The 26,637-nt window shown below is 42.4% G+C and overlaps 1 protein-coding gene across 1 annotated transcript in view; it reads left to right on the top strand.

Moving 5' to 3' along the window:
• Positions 1-26,637, top strand: part of AK8 (adenylate kinase 8) — a 139,003-nt gene that overhangs the window by 66,882 nt on the left and 45,484 nt on the right. The window contains exon 11 of the mRNA XM_029062243.2: positions 19,608-19,749. Within this exon, the coding sequence (XP_028918076.1) occupies positions 19,608-19,749 (142 nt within the window). The remainder of the gene's footprint in view (positions 1-19,607; positions 19,750-26,637) is intronic.

The following is a 26,637-nucleotide window of genomic DNA, read 5'->3' as shown; positions in this document are numbered from 1 at the left end:
CTACTACTATGTGAACTCCTGAGCTTTTCTGGGATCATCTTCTCTGGCTTTAAAAGTACTAACTGGATGGGAAGCAGCATGTCTTAGCGGGTAGAGCACTGGCCTGGGAGTCAGAAGAACCTGCATTCTAGTCCAGGCTCCATCACAGGTCTGCTGGGTGACCTTGGGCAAGTCACTTCACTTCTCTGGACCTCAGTTACCTCATCTGTAAAATGGGGATAAGACCTTGAGCCCCATTTGGGACAGGTACTGTGTCTAACATAATTAACTTGTATATACCCTAGTGCTTAGAACAGTGCTTGGCACACAGTAAGCACTTAAGTATCGTCATTATTATTAAGTGCTTAACAAGTACAGTAATAATAATTATAATGTGGATGATCAATAAATATGAATCGATGGTGTTGATAATTATGACAAATTCCTAGAGAGAGACATAGGAGGACACTGATATTGCCAAAAAGCAACATCCAGAAAATACTGTTGAGTTCTCATTTGATTTTGGAATATGCCAATTAGTTGGCAATTAGGTGGCCTTGAACACTGTCCATGCTGAAAAGATCTATAAGAACAGGCTAGTCAGTCAATCATATTTATTGAGCGCTTACTGTTTGCAGAGCACTGTACTGTCTGGGCAAGAACTGTATAATAATATAACAGATACATTCCCTGCCCACAACAAGCTTACAGTCTAGAGGGGGTGACAGACATTAATATAAATAAATAAAAATACAGATAATAATAATGGTGGTATTTGTTAAGCGCTTACTATGTGCAAAGCACTGTTCTAAGCACTGGGGGGATACAAGGTGATCAGGTTGTCCCAAATGGGGCTCACAGTTTTAATCCCCATTTTACAGATGAGGTAACTGAGGCACAGATAAGTTAAGTGACTTGCCCAAGGTCACATAGCTGGCAAGCGGCAGAGCCGAGATTAGAACCCACGACCTCTGACTCCCAAGCCTGGGCTCTTTCCACTGAGCCAAGCTGCAGATATGTACCTAAGTGCTGTGGGGCTGGGAAATGGGATGAGAAAAGGGAGCAATTAAGGTGACACAGAAGGAAGTGGGAGAAAAGGAAAGGTGCGTTTAGTAAGGGAAGGCCTCTTAGAGAAGATGTGCCTTCAGTGGGCTTTAAAGGTTGGGAGAATAATTGTCTGTCACATGAAGATGGAGGGCATTCCAGGCCAGAGGCAGGACATGGGTGACGGGATGGCAACAAGATAGACGAGGTTTAGGTAGAGTGAGAAGGTTGGAATAAGAGAAGTGAAGTGTGCAGGCTGAGTTGAGAAAGAACTCATGGAAAGAACATGGGCTTGGGAGTCAGAGGTCATGGATTCTAATCCCGGCTCCGCCGCTTACCGGCTGTGTGACTTTGGGCAAGTCACTTAACTTCTCTGTGCCTCAGTTAGCTCATCTGTAAAATGGGAATTAAAACTGTGAGCCCCCGTGGGACATCCTGATCAGCTTGTATCCCCCCAGTGCTTGGAACAGTGCTTTGCTCATAGTAAGCGCTTAACAAATGCCACCATTATTATTATTAGGAGGAGGAGGAGAATAGCGAGGTGAGATAGGAGGGGGCAAATGGATTTCTTGTGATACAGGCATGGAAAGGCTTGGATTCGGTAAGAAAATCCAAGAAGTCTTCCCTCTCTTGCCAGAGTTCCAATAGAGCAGGATTTTATAAAGATAGAATCAAATGGCTTTCTCAGATAATACAATCGATCAGTGGTATTTATTGAGCGCTTACTGTGTGCAGAATGCAGTACTAAGCGCTTGGGAGAGCACAGTGCAACGGAGGCGATTGATGTGTTCCCTACCCATAACAAGCTTTAGTCTAGAGGGAGTTGGATTACTTTTCCAAGCCTCCTTGCCTTAGATGCTCTCCAATAGTTGTATAGAACTGTTGAACAAGAATGGTTAGGTGCAGTATTGACCCTCTATTCCCTTATACCTTTCTTCCTTTTCTCGTAGAGCTCTATGGGTACAGGGACTGTGTCTGATCTGTATCTAATATCTACCCCAGCCCTTGGCACAGTGCTGGGGCCATGGTGAAAGTATAATAAATACCCTTAAAAAAGAACAAATCAGCTGCTTTGAGAGGAGCAAAGGTGGATCAGAAGCGGGGGCTAAAGGATCAGCGGTAATGATGGAGCAGTTACTGGGAAGGAGAAAAACCTTGTTGTGGGAGCAACTGTAGATAAATTATTCCTAGGTATTAAGAAGCCTTTGGATTTATGGCTCAGACTCCTACTTAGAGCGTAAGTCCCACGTGAGACAGGGACTGTATACAACCTGATTATCTTGTATCTACTCCAGCACTTAGGACAGCGCTAGAGTAAACGCTTAACAAATACCTTAATCACATTTTCATCTTCTTTGTAATAGCAGCTTCAGGGAGTTTGTGTCCGTGTGTTTTGGGGTGGCTGATAAGGTAGTTAGCAAACTTATTGCACTTGGTGTAGACTGAGGTCGTCTCATTAACCTCCATGAATCTGGACACAGACACCTCTATTATCATCCTCTATATTGGAAAGCATGATTTCCGCATCTATCGTGACGTCCTCCTTCTTTTTCTTCTCCTCCTTCCCCCAGTCGCCTCCTCAAAACATGGAAGATCTGAACGAGATGACTTGTTCGGAAGCTGATTAAATTTTTACAAGTTGGGTTTGGTTTGATTTCCCCCCAATTCAAATCTGGGGATTTTTTCAAGACCAGTCTAAGATGGCTCATTTTGGGGAGGAACAGCAGGAAGGTCAGCTTTGCAACCCCCACCAATGTTAATGGGGATCACATGATCTCAGTCATGACTCTTGAGGCCAAACATCTCCCCCACAGCTTTTTGTTTATTTAGACTGTGTAGCTCTGTATGTTTTCACTTCCTACAAAATTAAAGACAGAATACCAACAAATATCGTAGCTCAGTAACAGAAGTAATACATTCTGTCATTTCACTAATCCTCCTCTCTCTGGGATAACAAAGAATGAATTTACATTAGTAAACACTAACAGGGTCTCATTAGTACCCTCATAGAAGCCGTTGAGAAAACCAAAGAGCATTGCATGTCGAGAGGAGGGAAGGAGAAAGATACCAATTTTGCATGAAACTAAGTTACTCTCAGTTGAAAGGGAAAGAAAACTTATATAATTCTCCACAGAATTTGGTTTGGAAGAGAAGGTCAGATGGAACACCGATAGCCTCTTAAACCAACTATTAAGATAATGACAGTAATAGTAGTGGTATTTCATTCAATAGTATTTATTGAGCTCTTACTATGTGCAGAGCACTGTCCTAAGCCCTTGGAATGTACAATTTGTGTTATGCAGTAACTGTACGCCAGACACTGTACTAAGCGCTGAGATCGATACAAGCAAATCGGGTTGGACACGGTCCCTGTCCCTCATGGGGCTCACAGTCTTAATCCCCATATGACAGATGAGGTAACTGAGGCACAGAGAAGTGAAGTGACTTACCCAAGGTTGTGACAGAGCAGACAAGTGGCAGAGCCAGGATTAGAACCCAGGTCCTTCTGATTCCCAATGCCTGTGCCAGACTGCCATGTAATTACCCTCTAATTATATTGATATTGATGGCTGTGCTGTATTGTCATCTCCCAAGTACAGTGCTTAGTACAGTGCTCTGCACACAGTAAGTGTTCAATAAATACAATCAAATGAATGCTTTCCCCTGCCCCCAGCTTCCCAACAAAGCTCTCCAAGTGTGGAGACATTACTAATGGCTTCATTTCGGGTGACAACCATCGGTGTTTGTTGGGACGAACCATCTCTTCCAGCATCTCAGCCATATTGTGGAAATGAATATTTCCAGCTGCCACTGAGAATTTTCAGGCACATATAGAACTGTCAGGTCATTCCCTTCCCCAGTGAAGAAGTGACAAGCTGCAGCCCTCTGAAGCCCCAGCTGGGTGGAGAAAATGTACAGTCTCATCTTAAGCCACCTATTTGGTCTCCAGCGAAAGACTCATCGAGATGAAGAATGATGGAGCTCCACATCAGGCGCTGTGGACGAGACTTGGTCCTGAGGTTTGGAGACCGAGATCCTGTGCCTGGATGGAAGCCTTCTGTGCCAGAGAAGTATACGGACAGTCACAGAATGGTAGAGGTTAGAATGTTAAAAGGTAGAGAAGGAGCGTGGCTTAGTGGAAAGAACACGGGTTTGGGAGTCAGAGGTCGTGGGTTCCAATCCCGGCTCCACGGTCTGCTGTGTGACCTTGGGCAAGTCACTGCACTTCTCTGTGCCTCAGCTCATCTGTAAAATGAGGATTAAGACTGTGAGCCCCACGTGGGACAACCTGATTACCTTGTTTCTACCCAGCGCTTAGAACACTACTTGGCACAGAGTAAGCACTTAACGAATACCATTATTATTATTATAGAATAATGTTCTTCCAGAAGTGTGTGTATCTAGTTAGGGCATGATGTGATGTTGCGAGAAGGGGTTAGGCCCACCCAACCAGCGATGGTCAAGGCACACCTTCTCAAACATGAGTTTGCCTTAACTTGGGGTTCATTAGGAAGGTAGCCCTCATGTCATTTGAAAACTGATTGTATAGGACATCACTTGACACCCACCGGGTATAAATAGATTCTGAATGCACGTGATTATTCATATTAAGATTGTGCCCCAAGAATTGACCCTGGTTTTGTGCAGTCTGTGTCCTGGATGTCTTTTTTTTCTTTTTTTTTCCACCTGGTGGGAACTCAAGAGCCTCTATTCAAGGTCTGACTTCCCTAGACTCCTTTATAATATTCATTGTCCTCAGAGGTGCTGCCAACACCTCCCAATATAGTATCAGCTACAAAATTAATTAGTGTGCTGTTGACCCATCTTTTCACATTTACTAGGCTAAAGGACCCCAGGGCTCTTTACCTTCTCCTTGTCTAACTTTTCCAGTCTGGGGACCTGGGCTGTAGTGCCTCTGATCAAGGTGTTTTGGCCTGTTCCTATTTTTTGCTGAGTATAGGTCTCCTTTTCTCTTGAGCTTGGAAATATACAGGTCTGACCTCCTAAACTCATTCTGACTCTAGCTGTAGATTGCATAGCAAATTTATTCCCCTCAGGCCTGAACACCTATTCTTTATGCAGGCAACCTCCCATTAAAGTCAATAGGAGTTTGGCCTGCATGGGAAGAATGGGATTAAGCTTTAAATCATGCAGTTTGAGTTGCTGCAAATCCATGTCGCCATAAAGTGGTACAATGCGAAGTAATACAAACTCCAGGCACTTGGAAAATAAGTTCTCAGTTCTTCACGTGTTATATAAAATTTGACTCCTGACACTGACAGATTCCCAGCTAGTAACGTTGGCATCAGAAGAAGATTTGTTCTTCTGGAGAGTGGAGAATAGCACTTCCACTTCCCAGTTCTCCTTGCTCTTTAGCAGTGTCTTTTTTTTTATCTCTTTCCTCGGACTTTCCAAGAGCACCAGGTTTGGGAGGTCACAGAACCTTGATCCGAGTTCCAGCTTCTGCTCTGCTGGTAAGCCACTTTGGTTTGGCAGAGCATGATTTTCCTAAGATCCTGAAGGAGTTTGGCCTGGGATGGAATCCCATTCCTGAAGACTTTCGAAAATTCGGACACATATGCATGTGTCTATCATTTAGGCATTTCCTGCCTAGAGGCAGAGGACAAGGCCAGCTGAGGTTCTTCACAGATTCATAATTCTATCATTCTTAGACCAGACGATAAATTCTTCATGCCTTATTCACACCTGGGTCAACTTTATTCTCTGAGAGATTCAGTTTTCCTATTTCCACTGGGAAACACATATTGGAGCCTTTTTTAATGTAGAAATCCTTTCTGACCACCTTTCTTCTGTGACCAAACTTCTCCTTAGGGAGTTTTCAAGGCCTGCCAGGGTAGGGCAGATATCAGGAGAAGGTATGGAGCCCTGACCCCAGCTTTTGGCTGTTCTAATCCAATTAGCCAAACCTCATCCTCTCGCATCGGAAAGAAGGTTGTCTTCCACCTCTGCTATCGTAATTGTTTTCATTCTCTCGCTTTGCTTGGTTATCTCTAGAGAAACAGCAACCTGGGGAAGATATTAAAAATTGCCAAAGGCATATTTCATCCTTTTGGGTTTAAAATCTTTGCTCTGGGTATGTGAGATGTTTGTCATTATAAATGAGAGGAAAACTCAGAACCTGTTGGAATAGTAAGACCAGGAGAATGCCAGAATAATTCTTCTTCCTGCCAGAAGTTCAAGAATTACACTACGGCTTCCTGCATCCTATTTAGGTGCCCCATGACTGAGAGGGGATTGAATCATGACCAAGTTCATTCACCCACAAAACTGACTTCTTTGCAAGACTGTGCAGAAGTCACTGGCACTCCTTTCTTGGAAAGCAGTGCAATCATGGGAAATACTAAAGTCCTCAGAAACTCTATCTTAGGTCGATTCTTTCAGATGAAAAAACTGAAAAAACAGAAAGCTACTATTTACTTGGTGCAACGGCCTTTCCATTTAAATGAAGATTCAGGGGAACATTGAGAGGGAATGGGGAAGACAGACAACCCTCCAGTATTCCTAACCTTTTGGAAGTGAATGTGAACAAGGAAATTCCACCCCCCCTTTTTATTTATAAAAGAGTTCCACCTAAAGAAGTCCCCAATGGCCTGGCATTCCCGGAGGGAAAAAGACTGGGATTCCCTAATTTCTACCATTTCTAGGAACAAGATTATGCTACAGATGTAGTCATTTTAAAAATATTTTAAATTCGAGTGATTGCGAAGGTTTTCATATGGCCTCGACAAGTCCAGATCCCAGGGCAATAGTGATCAGAGCTTTGCCGAAGTGCCTCCTTTCTGACAGCGAATTAATATTCTCATCACTAAATGCAAACTAAAGATCTGACAATAGACCAGCTTTCCTCTTTTGTTAAAAACTTGCAAAGAGTTGCAGAGTTGAAAGGAGAAGTAAATCTTTCTATCTGAGGAGGTAAGCTGAGTGTTATTTCTTGTTTTTAACGCGCTGTATCGGCGAGCGGCAAGCTGTCTGAACCTTGGAGAGAGCCCCTTGGGGACCTCCGTTCGTTTTCAGCAAGTCTTTGCATGCAGTGTGTTTGTACTAGCCGAAGACAGCGCATGACTCTCTAAATAATTTACAAGTTGATTAATAGACTCACAAGGGTATAATTAGAAGAGGGAGAGACAGTGGATACAGTAACGGGTACAGTGCTTGGGGGAACTAGAGACTTTATTTTTTTTAAAGAAACTTTCTAGGGTGCTGGGCGTTTGAAGATAAGTTGGGAAGAGCTCAGTGCCTCTTCTCTTTTGAAGTGGAAATAGGACAGTTTGAATCCGTCGAGTTTAATTTTTCACAAGCTTTAGGGGCCCTGCAGTGCAGCTCCCTTTTTATTATTGAAAAATCTCTACATTTTTCTTTCATTTTATCCTCCCACCGTCCAAACAGGAAGAAATAAACAGATTAATTGGCTCTTTTATTAAATGTATATTCTATTAACATCCCACTGGCAAATACATGCCCCCTCACCTGCCCCTGGACAGAGCACACCATATAAAGTTTCCTATAGATTGATTATGGCACCCACTTTAATTTATGCATCTTAAAGAAGCCCTCACCTCTGCTTGACAATGCTTTTGAAGTAGCTCCTTTTTTCAAGTCAAACTTTTGACTTTTCCACTGGGGCTGCTACAAAGATTTCTTTATGGAAAATAGATAAGCACCCCCCTCACCCCACCCCCCATTTTTTTCCAAGAAAGAAAATTGGTGGTCAACATAGATAAACATCACTATGGTTGTGAATGTTCTTTTTAAGTATTGGAATTTCCGTTAGAGAAAATGTCTGAGGCCCTTTGTTCGTCAATGGGATTAAGCTTTAAGATGATCCATACCTTCTTTGTTTTTTATCTTAAAACACATGATTTTGGTCCCTACTGATAAAAAACCCCTTTTTGTAGAGGGTGTTGCCTATATTTTGTGGCTGTTGCTTGAAGATCTCAAGGCACTCCCAAAAAAACAATTAGTTCCACTGGTGTGATGGGGAGACCTAGCCCCAAGAGAGGAGCGGGGTTAGAAATTAAAGCCCCTGATTCCACGATCTCCTTATCCCTGATCTCTTCACCTCCCTTTCTCTCCTCACCCCATCCTTGAACCACTCTAATACATTTCACCAAAACCGTTAAACAAATCATGTGTGGGTGTGTATGTGTGTGTGTGTGTGTGTGTGTGTGTGTGGTTTTCTCCTACTGGGATTGAAGTTTCTGGAAGCTCTTCTGTCGCTCTCCTTGCTCGCTACGGACTGGCTATGTAGGAAAAATAAATCCCAACCTATTCAGCTATGAAATTGACCTTGGCAGGCAGTGGACCCTGGAGATCCAAAGTGCTTTTCTGGGACAGGTTTGGGGCCCAGGCCGGAGGAAAGAGACGTGGAATTTAGCCATTCCCCAACTTGCCCTCCAAGGTCCTCTCTAGAATCCTTGCCCTGGATTTGGTTTGCTCACTAGTGCTTCAGAATCTGAATCCATTTGCCTTCCCAACATGGACTTTCATCCCAAACCTATGCACAGGACCAAGTCTGTTCCTGTGGGGTGGATCAGGAGCATTGGCCTAAAACCAGAGTACTGTTAAGTATGACAGTTTTGAAGTACAGTTCTTATTATGTAAAATGGTTCAGGTGTGCTTAGTAAATGCCACTGACTGAAAAAAAAAATCCAGTGCTTTACTGCGAGTACACACAATAAGCACCCAGTAAATACTATTGATTTGATGTGCAGTATAGAAATTCTGGTGATTAGCTGGGTCATGAAGGTGCATTGGACACCTTTTGTCTTTGGCAATGAATTTGTGGTATGAATTTTTTAGGGTGTTTGCTAAGCACTTACTATGCTTCAGGCACAGTACTAAGCACTGGCATAGATAGAAGTTAATAAGTTTGGACACAGCCCATGTCCCCACTCAGGCACAGCCCATGTCCCCACCCAGGGTTCACAATCTTAATCCCCATTGCATGTTTTTTTATCAAAAGGAACTTTATTTTTGTCCTTATTTTTTATAAAATCAGACAAAAGCCCAGCATCTCCTTTTGCTGCTTTTCAGTGTTCCCCCTTGAAAGATGAGGCAGAGTCCCAAAGGATGAACAGTGGGGCATTATGGATTCTGGACCTGATTAAGATGGGTCCTCTCCTCGGGAGGCTCTTCTCCTTAGGTGCTATCTCTTCTCAGGTGGCTCCTTCTCTCCTCAGGAGGTTCTTCCCTAATGTCTGAGCTGGAGGGGATGCTGTACCTGCTGGAAACAGGAGTCCAAGGGATGAAACCGGCAGGGGACTCTCATAATAATGACCGATATTTTGTCCTCATGGGACTCTCTGCCAATGATCATTTGGTATGGAATTTGTTTTACATTATTGAGTTTTCCTATAGCATTGAAATGCCAAATAATAATTTTGAAATGGAAATTAAACCAAAGTCCTTATGCTCCTCTCCTGAAATACAAGGGCAGGCTTCAAGGCTCTAGGTAAATCCATCCCTGCCATATAAAACCCTGCAGGTATCAGAGACCCCCTCCTCCACTGGAGGTGTCTGAGAGCATTCACATTATAGCAGGTGATAGTCGTCTGGATTCAGGTCTCGATATGGGGTATGAGAGAAATAGACTTCAGCCCTTCTCTTATGCAGTATGCTTTGGGGGTCTGGTAAAGGTTGTTCCTCTTCAGAATGATTTTTTAGAAATTTTTGCAAATCATTTCTTAAAAAAAATAAATTTCATTTACCTTTGTCATAACAGCTGTCAGCAAAAAAAACCCAAAGCGGTTACGGTAAGATATGCCACTATCCTTCATTTTCAAAAGTGTGAAGTAGTGAAATCCTGGCACGTGGCAAGCAGGGCTGAAAAGGCAACATCCTTTCGAGTGGGCAGCATACCAATCAATCAGGAGTCTTTGTTGAGCATTTACTGTATGCAGAGCTCTTTACTAAGTGCTTGGGAGAGTATTCCCCATTGCAACCAGGTAGAGATTTAGTCAGTTCTCTGATAATGCAGGAATAATAATCTTGATAAATACCCAGTTGAGAAATAATGCACACACCCTGATAGATGCCATTTCTGATTGACTGCGCATCACATTGCGTTCTATCTCTACAGACATGCACTCTCGTAAGAATGTCCCTATCCCCGGTAATATTCTATCCAGCATTTAAGATCATAATTATATCCAAAACAAGTAGCGAAAACACTAAGCGTAGAGACCTGCTGAAGATCCTTGCTGCTCTAATGCATTTTCTGCGAAGAGGGCCTGTCACTCTTTGAAGACAACCTTTGGCCCCCCTGCAGCCTCTACTCATAGAGAGTGATCCCTCTCTCATTGTTGCCTGCCTGTCTAGTCTGTCTGCCGTAGGGGTCACCACTCTTATCTCTTGGTTTGGGACAGTGTTTCACTGGATGAAATGTTTGTTCTTTCCTCCCTGCTTGCATGAATTCCCTTTTAGTACACCTGGCAGCAGCTGCTTGGGTATTCAGCTACGATCTATTCTCTTCTCATATTTCTGCTAAAATTTGAAGAATCTAAAATCTGCTAACAGGGGTGGTTGGATAGGGATATTCTTTTTTTTTTTAATGAAAATTGCTAGATATCCATTTCTGACCAAAATATGTATAATTTACAGAGGGACGAAAAGCACAGGACATCAGATTGTCCCTAACGGAAAAAGCATTTTTAGAAAGTTCAGTGTCAAACATCAAATCTACATAGAAACTTAATAGTAAAGTAAATAACTAAATATCCATTAGCAGAAAGTCTCTTCACTTAGTCAAAGAGGATTACTGGTAGGTAAATGAAGGTATTGTGGGGCTAATTATTATCCACGATATGCTGCGAGGTCTTTCTGTTGACTTGGGTTTAACCTGCCCAGACTTTAGGGTGACGGTGCATATCCTTTGATAAGTGGTTTAATATTCATTTATTCATTCAATCGTATTTATTGAGCGTTTACTGTGTGCAGAACACTGTACTAGGCGATTGGAAAGTACAATTTGGCAACAGATAGACGATCCCTACCCATCAGTGGGGCTCACAGTCTAAAGAATGGTGCTAGTAAAATCACCTAAAGGAACCAGCAAGAGATGCAGTGGGACGTGGCTGGTTGTGCTTTTCATTTGTAAATGTATTAGAAGCCATGTGCTATTTACAAGTCGAAAAATCCAAAACAAGTAGGCAGTAAACAAATCCACAGTTCCTTACAAGGCAGTTTTTCACTGTGTTGTTAGAGCAGAGGCTCTATCTGTAGTCAGGATTTGAGTTCACTCCAGCGAGTAAGCATTTTCTTTAGAGGATTTTCCCAATGCCTCCAATAGAGAAGATTGAAAATTCTTCCCGGTACCTGCTTCGGGATTGTGGTGTTCCGGGCCCTCTTTTTTTCCACAAATGCACAAAATCTAACCTGAAATGCAGGTTGTAGGCTTGGCCAGCAGATGGCAATAAATAACAAACAAACAGCCTAATCAGGAAAAAAAAAAAAATCCTGATTAAAAGTGATCACTGCCCAGTTGCTTCAGAAGTGTGGGCCCTATAGAACAGCTGTGCCTTCCAGTTTTAAAGGTAAGGAAAGTAATGAGAATGTTGGTATTCGTTAAGCGCTTACTAGGTGCCGAGCACTGTTCTAAGCGCTGGGGTAGATATAAGGTCATCAGGTTGTCCCACGTGGGGCTCACAGTCTTCATCCCCATTTTACAGATGAGGTAACTGAGGCACAGAGAAGTTAAGCGGTTTGCCACTCGAAAAATAGTCAACCCGAACGGATGTTCTGATTTCCAGAAATAATAGTGTCTTAAATGTCATTGAATTGCGGTAGCGTAGCACAGGCCTGGGAGTCATGGGTTCTAATCCCGGCTCCACCACTTTTCGGCTGTGTGACCTTGGGCAAGTCACTTCACTTCTCTGTGCCTCAGTTATCTGTAAAATGGGGGTTGTGAACCCCATGTGGGATAAGGACTGTATCCAACCCGATTTGCTTGTATCCATCCCAGCACTTAGTACAATGCCTGGCACAAAATAAGCGTTTAATAAATACCACAATTAATATTATTGTTATCATCATCATCATCATATGTCACTTGAAAAGACCTACCATAGGGATCTGGAGGAAAGGCTGGCGTGGTGGTGGAAATGACCCTGAAAGCACTCACTACTCCATTTTTAAAGTATCTAAATGCAACAAGATGTGAAAAGGTAAAGGGACCTATTTTCTCTTGTCATTCCAGTGCCCTCTCTAAGCTAACCCTTCCTCCTGTGGCTACTGGGACATTTTACATCTTGGTTCCTTGCAATTATTTCCTGAGAAGAATTTGTTCCTTTGGGATGTTCACAGGGAGCCCCCCACCCTTGCATCCTGGGAGGAAATAATGACAAACGCATTTTATCCAAAATGCGTTTTATCCAAGTGAAAATGACAGGTTGAGGCATCCCAAGTCCCGAATATGTGGCTCTCTCAGACTCCTTCTTTTTCCGTGGTGTTGCCTGGTTCTCACAAAAATGAACATATTTTCCTCGCCATAGATACTAAATTCCCAATATTCGATCAAACAATTCTATTTTTGAGGGCTTACTGTGTGCAGAACACTGTACTAAGCATTGGGGAGAGTACAATACAACAGATTTGGGAGACAAATTCCCTGCCCACAACAAGCTCACAGTCTAGAAGGGGAGACAGACATTATTATAAGTAAATTACTGATATGTATGTAAGTGCTGAGGGTCTGAGGGAAGGGTGAATAAAGGGAGCAAATCAGGGTGACACAGAAGGGAGTGGGAAAAGAGGGAACGGGAGCTTAGTCAGGAAAGGCCACTTGGAGGAAATGTGCCTTCAGTGAGGCTTTAAAGATGAGGAGAGTAATTGTTGGATATGAAGAGGGTGGATGTTCCAGGCCAGAGGTAGGACGTGGGTGAGGAGTTGGTGGTGATAGATGAGATCGAGGAACAGTGAATAAGGTTGACATTAGAGAAGCAAAGTGTTAGGGCTAGGTTGTAGTAGGAGAGCTGTAAGATGTGGGCCACGTCCTACCTCTGGCCTGGAATGCCCTCCCTCCTCACATCCGCCGAACTAGCTCTCTTCCCCGCTTGAATGAATGAATGAATTGTGATGTAGGAGGGGGCAAGGTGATGGAGTTCTTTAAAACCTATGGAAAGAGTTTCTATTGATGTAGAGATAGATGGGCAACCACTGGAGATTCTTGAGGGCAATATGCAAACAGTATACATAGTTTTGTTTTTAATTGACTTGAGGGAATAACCCAGCTCTTTAAAGCTTAAAAGCATGGTCTAGATGATCTCTAGAGGGCTCTCTGAGCCTAGGAGTAAAATAAAATGTCATTCAATCAATCAATTGTATTTATTAAGTGCTTACTGTGTGCAGAGCACTGTACTAAGGGCTTGGGAGAGTACACTATAACAACATAATAGATACCATTCCCTGCCCACAGTGAGTTTACAGGTTAAAGGGAGCTTACAATCTAGAGGGTAAAAGGTGAAAACTAGACTCCTACTATCTCAAAGGAAGCATGGACAGCCCTCTTTGGCTCCATCTGAAGTTTCTATAATCTTTCCCCACTTAAAAAAAAAAACCACAAACCAGTTTCCTGACCCATTCCAGTGACCAGTTCCAGGAGAAGCTGATTTAGGAAGCAAAAATGAAAGCCTCCTGAAATGCAGTTGTTTTTCAGTGGGAGCCAGGATTTTAGGATGCCATCAGCTCCAGTCATGATAGAGCAATCATTCGCTCTTTAAATCTTTGCCTACCTCATTAGAGAATAAATGAAATGTAGTTTCAACAGCCTGGAGGTTAGCATGAGGTCTGATGGCTTTCACGGAAGATCTTGAGCAAGCAAGTGAAATCATCTAGTGTGGACTCACGGAAAAAAAAAATAGGATATTCATATCTTGTACTTTGCTAAATTTAGGGTTGACAGGACAATCCAGGGAGGTAGCCCTTGGCAGTAGATTGTACTCAGGGCAAGATGTTAACTGTCAAGCCCTGAGATCAAGCCTGAGGCATCTGAATTAATGGTGAAAGGCTTTAGACCGAACTGAAAAATATCTATCCTAGCAGAGGATAAAGGCTAAATGGATGGTATTATCAAGGGGACGTTAAACTTTCGGCAGAACACAACAGACCGAAAAAATGCAATTGTGCTGAATTGGCTAGTAAGGTTGTAGGGTGGGAAAATGAGTCAATAGATAGCCTTCAAAAAAAAAATTTAAAAAAGCGCAGGAGGGGCAGAATAATTTGAGTCAGGAGAGAAGATGGATTTCCAGCAGTTTAGTAAAACTTAAGGTCCTCTGTAGGTCTCGTCGCATGGGCTTTACACACTCCAGGTTTGTCTCTGAGAACTAACCAGGGAAACTTGCTTAGGAAAGTTTAGCCCCCCTGACCAAGAAGTTCAGGGGTCTTCAGGAATCTGCTATTGCCTCCAGCAACGTTTCCTACCCCATCCCATCTTTGATCCAGATGAGAGCAAGAGGAGTTTCACTTTGTAGGAGTGATCCTTCAAGTTGCATGAGAAAAACCTTAAATAGAAATAGCACTGGCATTTCTTCTACAATCTGGCTAGTGCCTCAGAGACTCCAGCTTTAATACTTGTGCATCTCGTGTCTTAAGCGTCTTTTAAGAGTGAATTTTCCTGGGGATCTTTAAGACTGGGGTAGTTCTCCAGTGGCCCGGGATCACTTTCCAGCATGTGTAGTTTGGAGTAAATGGCCAACTTGTTAGGATTTACATGTCCACTGAGACAGCAGCTGTACGGACTCTACCTTCCTCATTTATAATCATAATTTCAGGCCTCATGAGAGATAGTGAGACAGAAGACGTCTATCCCATGGTAAATTCCAATCTCTTATTAGAAAGCAATTTTCCTTTCAATTAATAATTGGTAATAAAAGGAAATGAGGAGGAAGTAATCTTTTTAGTCCTTCACCAATGGATTTGATTGTGATTTTTGTGGGAGTTGCCTGGACGGTAAACACAGCAACTATTGTCTTTGTAGTTTTCTCTGAAAATTGAACACAACCGGGTTCAATTTTTCTTAGAGACCTACACTGCTCTTCTATGAAAGGGAAAGAACCATTTAAGGAGGCTGGCATGATATTCCTGTTACCATAGTGCCTTGCTAGGCTTGATCCAGTTTTTAGTCAGTCAATCAATCAATGGTATTTATAGAGCATTTATTGCATGCAGAGCACAGTGCTAAGTGCTTGAGAGAGTACAAAACAATAGAGTTAGTAAACAGGTTTCCTGCCAACAAGGAGCTTACAGTCCAGAGGGGGAGATAGACATTAAAATAGATTCTGGTTATGGACATAAATCCTCTGGACTGAGGGAGGGGTGAATATCAAAGCTTAAAGGGTAGAGATCTAAGTGCATAGGCAGAGCAGAAGGGAGAAAGGGGTAGGGGAAATGAGAGCTTAGTCAGGAAAGGCCTCTTGGAGAAGATGTGATTTTAGTAAGGCTTTGTAGGTGGGGAGAATAATGGTCTGGTCAGCTATGAAGAGAGAGAGACGTCCAGACCAGAGAGAGGTCACTGGTAAGGGATCAGAAGCTGGATAGATGAGATCAAGGCTCAGTGAATAGGTTGGTATTTGAGGAGCCAAGTGCATGAGTTGGACTGTAGTATGACATCAGAGAAATAAGGTAGGGGCAGAGCTAATTGAGTGCTTTAATTAGGATGATATGGAGTTTCTGTTTGATGTGAAGATGGATGAGCAAACACTAGAAGATCTTGAGGAGTAGGGAAACATGGACTGAGAGGTTTTTTAGAATAATGATCTAGGCAGCAGAGTGATCAGTTAGTTCAAATGTTCAAAAAAGATCTCTCTGTGGCAGTTAGACATTTTCCGAATTTTCTGAAACATTTTTCAGAAAGCTCACACCCAGCTACTCTGAGAGGAACACATTTGCTCTTAAGGGTGTTTATGACCAATCTACACCATCTGTCCCCACCAAAAACTTGATTCCCAAATGTTGATAGATAATTGTACATAATTTAGAATTTGATATGTCTGCTACGGCTATTGACCACTGTCATTATGCGACATCTCAAGAGTCCACAGAAGGTGTGAAAGTTTCTCAGCTTGTTTAGTCTAGGAACAATGGCATGTTGGACATTTTAGTTTGAGGTGTCAGTGGGACATCCAATTAGAGATGTCCCGAGACTAGAGAGAAATCAATTTAGGAATCATCCACAGAGAGCTGTTAGTTGAAGCCATAGGAGCAAATGAGTCTTCAAGAGAGTGGATGTAGATGGAGCATAGAAGGGGACCCGGAACTGAGCCCCAAGGGACTCCTGCAGTTAGGGAGTGAGGGACAGAGGAGGAGCCCGTGAAATAGACTGAAAATGAGCAGCTAGAGATATAGGAGGAGAACCAGGAAAGGACAGTGTAAGTGAAGCGAAGGTTAGTGTTTCCAGGAAAAGGAGCTAGTCCACAGTGTTGAAGGCAGCTGAGAGATTGAGGAGAATTGGGATGGAGTACGGTCTGTTGGATTTGGCAAGAGGGAGATCATGTGTGATCCTTGTGAGGGCAGTTTCCAAGGAGTAAAGAAGGTGGACGCTAGTTTGGATGGGGTCAAGGAGAGAATTGGAGAAGAAGAAATGGAGGCAGCAATTGTACAAGGCTCTGCTGAAGAAGGTGAGGGTACTGACTTCAAGGAAATCTGGTATTATGCTGTTAACAAAAATGTAAAGCCCATTCCAAATGAGTAGTCTCATAGAATACCAAGGAAGAATTCCACAAAAAGTAATAAAGATATGTTTACTAATTGGTTTTGATTCAAAATAACTAGAGTAACATTCAGTTCATGATTTTTACCAATCTATCAATAGTATTTATCGAATGCTTACTATGTGCGAAGTATTACACTAAGCATTTGGAGGAATACAATACAATAGAATTAGCAGACATGTTCCCTGACCATAATGAGTTCCAGATCATCGGGGTTTGGTGAATCTCTATTCTGAGAATGTTTATGCCGAACCTAAGGTCAATTATTATGAATTAGGCCTGAAAGATATTATCCTGATAATTCTCCATTAAAAAATTTAGAGAAAAACACTTTTGGACTGATTACTATGTATCATACATCCATCTTCTCTATGAAGAAGTAAAAGGTGACCAAAAACAAATCATTGAAAATCAAACCTAGTGGAAAGAGCACAGGCCTGGGAGTCAGAGGGCCTGGGTTCTAATCCAACTCCTCTGTCTGCTTTGTGATCTTAGGCAAACCACTTAACTTCTCTGCATCTCAATTAGTTCATCTGTAAAATAAGGTTTAAGACTGTGAACCCCATGTGGAATGTGGACAGTGCCCAACTAGGCTAGTGTGTGTCTACCCCAGCACTTAGTACAGTGCCTGGCACATTCATTCATTCATTCAATAGTATTTATTGAGCGCTTACTATGTGCAGAGCACTGTACTAAGCGCTTGGAATGAACAAGTCGGCAACAGATAGAGACGGTCCCTGCCGTTTGACGGGCTTACGGTCTAATCGGGGGAGACGGACGGACAAAAACAATGGCAATAAATAGAGTCGAGGGGAAGAACATCTCGTAAAAACAATGGCAACTAAATAGAATCGAGGCGATGTACATTTCATTAACAAAATAAATAGGGTAATGAAAATATATACAGTTGAGCGGACGAGTACAGTGCTGAGGGGATGGGAAGGGAGAGGGGGAGGAGCAGAGGGAAATGGGGGGAAAAGAGGGTTAAGCTGCGGAGAGGTGAAGGGGTGGTAGAGGGAGTAGAGGGAGAAGAGGAGCTCAGTCTGGGAAGGCCTCTTGGAGGAGGTGAGTTTTAAGTAGGGTTTTGAAGAGGGGAAGAGAATCAGTTTGGCGGAGGGGAGGAGGGAGGGCGTTCCGGGACCGCGGGAGGACGTGGCCCAGGGGTCGACGGCGGGATAGGCGAGACCAAGGGACGGTGAGCACATAGTAAGTGCTTAATAAATACCATCTAAAAAAAAATTCAGTCATTCTAATTTTATTTTCCGAGGTGTATGAGCAACTTTTAAGGGCTTCTTTCATGTCCCCCTTCATGTCATCTGTAAATAAATTTTCTTGATTTCTGTAATATTGAATTCTCTAAATTTCTGTGGTCTTCTCTTGTTTTCGTTAGTTCATTAAGTATTGAGACTGAGTTCTAAATAGAGAAAGAACTTGTGGTGGACACCAGGAAAATGGTGAAAATTGCCAATTGAGATTGGAAATAGCACTAGTGAGGCCTCAGAACCAGAGACTAAAAATCCCAACTGGGTAAAGCAGGTTGTAGAAAAATACGGCTTCTCAGTTCTGTTAGTTAAGCACTCCCTCACCGAGGGCAGGTGGTTGCACATTGGCTGGAAAGACCTGGTTTTATACAATCTCATTTGTGAGGTACCTGTAGAATTCAACTCTGGTCTAACAAATAAGACCCGGGGCTGTGTCTCAAGTTGTTTTTACAATTGACTATGGAATAGATACAATAGGATGCTAAATTGGGCTGTCTTGGTCTTCAGGGATTCATTTTTTTTTAATCTTGCCAACACATCACCAGAGTCATCTTCTGGGTGTATGTTAGTTTATGAATGCATTTAGCTCTGGAACACGAGTGACTTTTGGCCTAAGTCCTGTACTTTTGAATTGATTTAGGATTTCTGATCATGAAAACTGTTAGTTTCTACAGACTTTGAATCATACCCCAGAGCAGAAACACATCTTCATTCATCAGGAGCTTGAATGTGTTAGTGCCATTTGAATGGTGGTTGAGATGGGTCAAAGGCTTTTTTTTGTTCAGTTAAAAATACAGAAAGTCACCATTATCATTGTCCACCAACATCATCACTAATAATTAAGAATCTCTGGGCTACTAATAATAATGTTGGTATTTGTTAAGCGCTTACTACATGCCGAGCACTGTTCTAAGCGCTGGGGTAGATACAGGATAATCAGGTTGTCCCACATGAGGCTCACAGTTAATCCCCATTTTCAGATGAGGTAACTGAGGCACAGAGAAGTTAAGTGACTTGCCCACAGTCACACAGCTGACAAGTGGCAGAGCCAGGAGTGGAACCCATGACCTCTGACTCCGAAGCCCAGACTCTTCCCACTGAGCCACTCTAAAAATAAATAATATTTCTGATAGATAAGAGGGTGTTTCAGTGTATCATTTATTTCTTCTGTAACATGCTACCTCTAAATAGTGCCATATTTATAGGCTTAGTAGTAAAATGATAAAGTGGAAAATAGTGAAAAGCACATGGGCCTGGGAGTCAGAGCACCTGGTTTCTAATCCCAGCTCCCTGACCTATCTACTGTGTGACCTTAGGCAAGTCACTTATCTTCTCAGTACCTTAGTTACTTCATCTGTAAAATAGAGATGAAGACTGTGAGTCCCATATAAGATGTGAAGTGTTTCCTACCAGGCTAGTGTGTATCCACCCCAGTGCAAATTAATCAATTTGCAAAAGTTACAAACCTTGATTTAGACCATGATGAGGATTATACAATGCAACTTGGTGGTCTCGTCTCAGGTCCAAGAGATTTCAAAGGATCCCAAAGTGGTTAAGCAATAATGTTTGTTGTTGTTTTTTCTTTTCTCTGTGACAGTGTCTGATGACATTGTGATAAAGTTGCTGTCAGATCGTCTCAATAAATTGGACTGCGTTACATATGGATGGGTGCTCCATGGCTTCCCTCGAGACTTAGACCAGGCTGAACACATGGAGAGCTTGGGTTTTGTTCCAAACAGGTGAGCTGCTTTTACAGCGAAAGCTTGGGTGCCATGTGGGAATTCTTTTTAGGTAAGCATGACCTGGAACACTGGTCCAGGAAGAAGACATGAACATGGTCTTTTTCCCCATGCAAATCTCTCAGCCTTGAGAAGCAGCATGACTTAGTGGACAGATCCCGGGCCTGAGCATCAGAAAGACCTGAGTCCTAATCCCGGCTCTGCCACATGTCTGCTGTGTGACCTTGGGCAAGTCACTTCACTTCTCTGTGCCTCAGTTACCTCATCCTTGAAATGGGGATGAGAGTTTGAACCCCATGTGGGACAGGGACTGTGTCGGACCTGACTGGCTAATATCTACCCCTGTGCTTAAAACAATGCTTGGCACATAGTAAGTGCTTAACAAATACCATAATTATAATTACTATTATTATTAGCTATCTCGTCTATAAAATAGAAATTTAGACTGTGAACCCCCTGTGGTACAAAGACTGTTTCCTACCTGGTTATATTCTATCTACCTCAGCACTTAGAACAGTGCCTGGCACAAACTTAAACACTTAAGAAATGCTATAAAAAACCAAAAACCAAAAAACTTCTGATCTCAGACCTCCAGCAAAGTCATGAAGGAGGAGATTCGAAGGAGAAGGTTTGAGTGGAGATTGTGGGAACTGGAACTCTAAACCTCTGGATAGCCAACTGGTAGTGCAATTCTATTGATTGGATTATATTGACTGCACTGTGTGACTGAGGTGTCCTCTCCTTCGTTAGCCTTTTCAATGTTCAATTTCTCTTCTTTTATTCCCTCCCACTCTCCTAAGTTTAGCATTCTAGTAATGTACAGCTTGGAGGATTTGGGGAGGCTTCAGGGAAGTTAAGGAATGAAAAAGTCTGAGAACCCCTGAAGAAGATGAATGTTGAATATTTTTAACCACTGAATTTGTATTTCTTCTTTCAAAATACACTAATAGCATCTCATGGGTCATACTGCTTTGGAAGGCTGCTAATGCTGTATCATAATCGGTCTGATGTTGACTTTAATTGGAGAGTATGGTCTGGTAAAATCTGTGCTGGAACATTATTTGTCTTTATTTTCAAGGCTGCTTTAATCGTATGGATCCACTTAATTATCTTCCCTTTGGGTTTTTTTTTTTCTTCTTCCTTTCTGCTAGCTGTCCCCTCTTTTCCCTTCCTCCAACAATACGCAAACAGCTCAAAAGTTAAAATCAAACATTTTGCTTAATCAGATTGCTTTGCAATTATTTCTTGACATGAAATCTTGAAGGAGAGAGAGTGGTGGGGGAAGGGGAGTGAGTGAGAGAGGAGTAAGTATAGGAAAGAGAAATTCCAAACCAAGCCACCTAGCCTGGGAAAGAACATCAGGGCTGTAATTCAGTTTTCGTTGTGGTGTCAATTATAAAACCCTCTAGCTATGTTGTTGCTGTTTTTGACACTGGGAGGAAAGCTTGACAGAGTTATAGCCTGGAAATCAATCTGGGAGTAGGATACAGAAATCTATAACTCAGATATGAAAACAATCTGCAAAGGCTCATTTTTAGGAGGGTTCTGTTGATGAAATTAGATTAAAATAAATTTACATATATATCAAGTTTATTATTAAAATATACTCACACTAGTAAACAGAATTATTGGTGAAAGGGTAAGCTACTGTGGGTTTTGGGCTCAAAAATAGACCTCTTTGGCTTATCAGAATACAGAGTTATTGTCTGCTTGTCAAGGAATAAATCTCTTTCTTAGAGCTAATAAATGGATGCTGTTCAAATGCTATGTTTTGTCTGACTCCCACCTCATAAACCCAGAGCACATAATATTAAATTATATACTGTTGAACAGTATCAATCTTTTTATTCCAATATCGAACAGTGAGAGAAACAAACCAGGTAATTGATGGCAAAAAAGAAGGGGAGAAAAAGTTATTTGAGAACAAACAAAATGGGCTATAAAGTTTGTTAAAACATAATAATATTGAGTAATAATAAAAAAAAAACCCTCTTGCTACATCCCAAAATCTGTCCTCTTCCTAACTGTGAAATAAGTCATGTCATGCTGTGAGTTTGAAGCTATGTGCTTTCCTTTAAAATTAATATTTGCCAGAGAGAAAGAATAGAATTCAGATTGATGTTAGGAAGTTAGCAGTGTATCAGGCAAAAATGTCTTCTTCCATCCCCTGTCTCTCAGTAGTGTAGTCAATGAGGCAGAGATTGTGTGTCTTTCCTTGCCATGCAGTTACTAAAGAACAGGCAGGGACTGTGGAACATATGCTTTAGGGAAGAAGAGAAAGTAAAGTGGTAAAAACTAAAACTCATTAACCCTTCATGCCTGGAAAAGCTAATATAAACCCAGGGATTAACAGTGAAAGCTTTGGTTTACTTATGACTGGATTTTAGTGCTGGTTTTCATCAAGGACTGATGCCATTACAAATGACAGAATAGTAGAAAGGACTTGTTTGATCTGAGATATTTTTGTGACTCTGGAGGCATTTGTGACAGTAAAATAAAGTGGAGGGCTATCAGGATTTTATAATTATTTTCTTTTTCAGATGTTCCACTCCACCGCCCCCCCCCCCAACACACACGTATGCATGCCACTCTTTTTTCATGGGCCTGAAGAAATTACAGTACTCAAAAATGACCCATCAGATTAGCTAATTTGCATGCTGGAACAGTGTTGAAAATTAGAATGAGAAGATTTAGGTTTCCTCTGAAAGGACAGCCAAGTGAAGCAGTCAGGCGTGCAGCTGTCCGTTAAAAACTGTGGCCGAACTTTATTTCAGTTGTCACCAGGAAAGCAGTGACAGACCTGTTATTAGCTTTGTCTCCCAGCTGATGCCCAGGCTATTTCAGTCCTCACCAAATAAAAAGACAGTTATCACAAACAGCCTTTTCTCAGCTACCTGGAGAGCAGAGCGTGGGTGCATGCTTCTTGACACACGTGAAGCACTTCTGAAGGGACTTTTGGTTCTCTAGAAAATCCTTAAATGGACCTCCCCGTTCAGAATAGAATTGAAGCAGCAGCCCAGGATGTCACTTAAGAGACCCAAAGCTCATCAGATTACCAAATTGGGGGAGGAGGAGGAGGAAGAGGAGGAGGCAGGCAGCCATCAACTTTCCAAAGTAGCTACCAGATCAGAAATATATGTATTCTGCTGGTCTTGAGACTAAATTAAGATGTATTTGCTGGGTGACTGCTGCTGCCTGGAATTCCTACACTCAGTTTCCTCCTGTTCTAAATCTAGTTTCTTTCCCTTCCTCTCTCCTTGTCCCTCTCTCCTCCCCTCTCTCATTCTCTTCCTTCTTTACTTGCTCTCTGTCTCCTCACTCCCTTCCCTGTCTCCTGGCTCCCTGTCCCTCTTTCCTTGTTTCCTGTCCCGCTCTCCTCGATCCCTGCCCTTCTCTCCTCATTCCTTTCTGTCTCTTCACTCCTTCTTTCCTCTCTCCCTGTCCCTCTCTCCCTCCCTGCTCTTCCCTTGTGGCATTACTTCACACCCCAAATGCAAATATTTTCAAAGACTGTGTGTTCCACCAGGCAAGGTTGTACCATCATCATTGACTGCCTTTTTTTGAGCATCTGCTTTGAACTGAGCACTGCATCCACTTGAAAAAGTTTGGAAGAGAAGTTTTTGTGAGTTCTTTGTTTTAATTTAAATAGAGCCACTGTCATGACTAGGTAAATTCCCAAAGTATAGTACCTCTGTCATAGGCATTTATCAACCTAAATGGTAATAGGGTTCCTTTCTTTTTCTGAAGGAGTCACACCAACTCTCAATGTCCATAGTTTTCCCATGGAATCACTGGGCCAGATTTGGTTAGTCTGCAAACTGTGGGTAGATTTCTTGTTGAAGTTAATCAGTGCATGGCGATGAGAAGCAGCCTGATCTAGTGGAAAGAGCTCTGGCCTGGGAGACAGAGGACTTGGGTGCTAATCCTAGTTCTGCCACTTTTCTGCTGTGTAACTTTGAGCAAGTCACTGCACTTCTCTGTGCCTCAGTTCCCTCATCTGCAAAATGGGGATTCAACACCTGTCCTCCATCCTGCTCAGACTATCTTGTATCTGTCCCAGCGTTTAGTACAGCGCTTGACATAGTAAGTTTGTAGGAAAATCATTATTATTATCATTGTTAGTTGCAATTAGATGCTATAAAATATATATTAATAAATGGTTACATTTTGAAACCCAGAGCATTCGCAACATTTGGTTTGGGCAGTCATCTTGCCTGATTGGATTAAAAGCAAGATAATTTTATCTTCCCCACTTCCCTGTTGACCAGCACCGAGGAACTCTTCAGAAGTGACTTTGCCCTTGTTAAAATGTTTAAAATGAAAATCCTTTCACTATTTCCTAATAATCAATTTTTAGTCCCAAAGGAAAAACAATAAGATGCAAAACAGAGACTTTATTTTTGATCATGGGGTCCTCCTGGAAGGCTTTCTTATTTCTGCAGCTGATCCTTCTGTGGATTAAAGATAATAAACAGCCTATTAATGGAGGCCTGAACTAGGAAATGGAGTTGGAATCAGCAGCAAAATTCACTGGCTGACGGAGGTTAATAACTCCATTACTACCAGCTCTATTCCTTAGCCACTGAAGAGCTAGGTGTTAGCCTTATCTTACTCCTCATTAATTGAGCTAATAGAACCCAGTGACCCTACCATGCTGCCATTATCTGAGAATTTACCAGACATGGACTTGAATACTTATGACTTACTATGTGTTCCATAGATGTCTTTCCCTTATGACTGACTGTGTTCTAGAGATGTATTTTCTTTATCGAAAGATTTTTATTTTCTTCAAGATCAGAGAAGATGCAAATTTCCCTCTTAATGTTGACTTAATGCCATCGGTAACAATACAGCTCCCCCCAACATGCACACACATTTCTAAAAGACCTATCGGTTCTGCAGTATTTCGAGATTATGGAAGAAACAGAAGCATCCCACTAGCTTTCTCCTAGTTACCTTGCTGGATAAGTTTAGATTTTGAGATCTGTGACTCTGGCTTCAAATGAGTTAGGTCTTGGGAAACAATCACCGATTCCTCTGCTCTCAGTGGTTGATTGGCAAAAGTGACTTGTCTGGCATAGGACCTCTAGGCCAACGGGAGAGTTTTTCAAAGAGACCACCACCCCCGAATCAAAAGAATCTTTGTCTGATCAGGAACTGGTACCGAAAGTAAGTCGAAATTGGGATAATAATGTTGATATTTGTTAAGCGCTTACTATGAGCGGAGCACTGTTCTAAGCGCTGGGATAGCTGTTCCAGTGGCCATCACCACTTCCATTTCTTAACGGTCCTCATTTAGCGGTCCTTTCATTCATTCAATCAATCATATTTATTGAGCACTTACTGTGCGCAGAGCACTCTACTAAGCACTTGGGAGAGTACAGTATAATAGTAGACAGACACATCCCCTCCCCACAATGAGCTTACAGTCTAAAGGGGGAGACAGACATTAAATACATAAATTACAGATATGTACAGAAGTGCTGTGAGGTTGAACTGGGGAGGAATGAATAAAGGGGGCAGGCAGCCACTCCCAGACATGAACTGTAGCATCTAGCCTCACCAAGATTGCCAGAGGAGCTGGGTCTGAGGGTCACGGGTTAGTAACGGATTGGGTCGAAATGGTCCATGCCCTCAGAGGAGGCCCTCAGGAGGAAGCAGCACTGTGGGTGGTGGCCGGAGATCAGGATCACCCTTCCCCCATCCCCATTGCTACCTCCCCAGCCTGGCCCAGTCCACTCAGCACGTCCCTCAGCTGCCTTTACCCTCTGCTGCTCCCCAGTACCCCTCCTTCCCCGAGTGAAAGAGTTGATGGTGACCTTCTTCTCCCTTTTAAATGATTCAAGTCACTTAAAAAGATGCCAGCTGGGGATCCAACCACACTGTTTAGTGCCTCACAAGTTTGGAAAATTCAACAAAATTGGGTTTAGTTTTCAAGAGCACCCCTAATCTGGTTCTGCTTTGTCTTTCATTCATCCAAACCAGTCTTGACTTGGACACGTTCAGCAAATCAAGTTTTTCTCTGTTTTTGTTTTTTATGCTTTCAGACGAATTGCTCCCTCCTCTGAACAGGCCCAGAGTCTCCTAATGTGATCTCCAGTGAGAGGAGTTAACCTGACACTAGTGGGGAGATAGGCTAGTGGAAAGAGTCTATGCCTAGGTGTTGAAGGACCTCGGTTCTAATCCTGGCTCTGCCATTTGTTTGCTGTATGGCTTTGGCAAGTCACTTAGCTTCTCTGGGCCTCAGTTTCATCAACTGCAAAATGGGGATTTGGTGCCTGTTCTCCCTTCTTCTGAGACTATGAGCCCCATGTGGGGCAGGGACTGTGTCCAATGTGATTAACTTGTGTCTAGCCCCAGCACATAAGACATTGCTTGACACATAGTAAGCACTTTTAAAATATTATTATTAATATTATTATTAACATTATAACGCCCAGCTCAGCAGACCCAGAGTTAAAGAGCGATATGAACCCCTTGCCACAAGGTTATGGCAAATAATAGTTGGTGAAGGAGGTTCCAGCCCAGAATCTACCAACTTGGAGCATTTTAATCTTTTAGTCAATAAGAACTGAAGTGGAAGAGAAAGAGCTGTCCTATTACTTTCCAGCCTAGGGACAGTTGACATTTTACCACTTATTTCCAATGTTTGCTTAAGAAGAAATCTGGTGACTATTATTCTAAGCAAATGTGGAAGGTCAGTGTTGCTTCTCTCAGGGTTAAAACTAAGTTTATGGAAGTCTGTTACTAGGTTTGCTGCCTGCCTTTGAGAGCATAGGAGCAATTACTTTTGAAGCAACGACATCAAAAATGTACATTACCTTTGAACTCCATGCCTGCAAGGCTCCAGGATCCTGTAAAGTAAAAAGTACAATGAATTCCACCGAG

This window comes from Ornithorhynchus anatinus, chromosome 4 (assembly GCF_004115215.2).
Source record: "Ornithorhynchus anatinus isolate Pmale09 chromosome 4, mOrnAna1.pri.v4, whole genome shotgun sequence".
NCBI lineage: Eukaryota > Metazoa > Chordata > Mammalia > Monotremata > Ornithorhynchidae > Ornithorhynchus > Ornithorhynchus anatinus.
This window is presented reverse-complemented; position numbering and strand designations above follow the sequence as displayed.